General features: G+C 22.5%; 1 protein-coding gene across 1 annotated transcript; it reads left to right on the top strand.

Annotated features, from left to right (window-relative positions):
- Nucleotides 1-205: 205 nt before the first annotated feature.
- PCYB_005140 (hypothetical protein) lies at nucleotides 206-1,045 on the top strand (the record flags this gene model as incomplete). Its single annotated transcript, XM_004227935.1, has 2 exons — nucleotides 206-850; nucleotides 1,025-1,045. 2 exons carry the CDS (start codon nucleotides 206-208, stop codon nucleotides 1,043-1,045), a joined length of 666 nt encoding a protein of 221 aa, XP_004227983.1.
- Between the last annotated feature and the right edge of the window lie 447 nt (nucleotides 1,046-1,492).

Below are 1,492 nucleotides of genomic sequence, written 5' to 3'. Positions count from 1 at the left end.
CAGATACAGTGAATGAAAAAGTAAATAATAATTTCTTTTTAATTATATTAATAATTAATTGTATGAATGTTTTACTACTTTTTAAAAAAGATAAAAATATATGCTCATTAAATTAAGCTTTAATTTTATATATAACATATTTATTTCTAATTAAATTTCGCAGAATAGTTTTGAAAATTTGCGCCCTATGGAAATATATGAAAGAATGAATGCAAATATAAAAGAAGAAAATTATTATGATATATGTTCAAATTTCTTATCAAACAATAAAGAACATTGTGAAGATTATATCCTGTGTATTATGATTACACGAAATTTAATAAATTTGTCTAAATTGAATGAAAATGAACGCATTGAACATTGCCATTATTTTATCCACTGGCTATATGATAAAATAGGAACAATTTACAGCAAATCAACGAATACTATACAGGATAAAATTACCGTTAATAAAATATTTAATGTAAGTTATATGATTCTTCAGAAGCTAGGTATAAATGATTGTTACTATGACGTCATTAATTTAGATATAGTTCAAAATAAGGAAAGAAAATATTTACATGATTATTTTGATAATTATAAAAACATTGAAAGTAACGCATCTGATAATAACAAATGTGAACAATATTGCAAACTTATTATTTACATTAATGATCTATATAAGAAATACATAGAAAAATGCTGTACATATTATAGCAATGATGAATATTCTGATTATTGCAAATATTTTTTCAAATGCGATCAAAATTATAACCCATATAAACTATATACCAAACTAAATTGTTCTAAAGTCTTATCATCTGACAATGAAAAAATGGAAGAAGTAAAAATTACTCTTGTTCAGGATTATGTACAACAGTTAATACATGCCTATCCTAATAAACTTAATTTAAAAAAAATAATATTGTAAAAAATGAATATACGTCAGAAAATCTATGTAAAGGTTTAACATGTGACACTTTCTACATGTCAGTTCTACCTTTTTTTTGGATTATTGTGTATACTTCTAATTTCTTTTGTTCAGTATAAAGTAAATATAAATTAAAGATTAAAAATAAGACGATCTAGGTTAATACATATGTTTAAGTTTCCTTATCAATATATAATTAGAATATACGTATGTAACATATTTTATATATTTTATTTCTATATTAGTTTACACCGTTTGGATCGTTGTTTAATAAGAGAACGCGTAGGAAAAATAAAATTATGCACTCTGCTGAAGAATATGACAAGGAATATTCTAGCGTAAGTCCGAGGAGTGAACGAGTGAGTATAGCGTATAATAAAACATAATTTTTCCTTGCTTATTTATATATAAGATATAAATGTCATATTAAGAAAAAGCAAGGAAAGTATTTCTAATATATTTTACCTCAATTTATATTTATCGTTAAAATAGAATTAAACTTTTGTTAATAATCACAGCTATTGTTATATAAAAAATTTTAATATTGTTTCTTTTTTTTGTTTCTTTTAAATTTTCACGAAA

This window comes from Plasmodium cynomolgi, assembly GCF_000321355.1.
Source record: "Plasmodium cynomolgi strain B DNA, scaffold: 0673, whole genome shotgun sequence".
Taxonomy (NCBI): domain Eukaryota; phylum Apicomplexa; class Aconoidasida; order Haemosporida; family Plasmodiidae; genus Plasmodium; species Plasmodium cynomolgi.
Note: the sequence above shows the minus strand (reverse complement) of the source record. Positions and strands in the feature narration are given on the sequence as shown.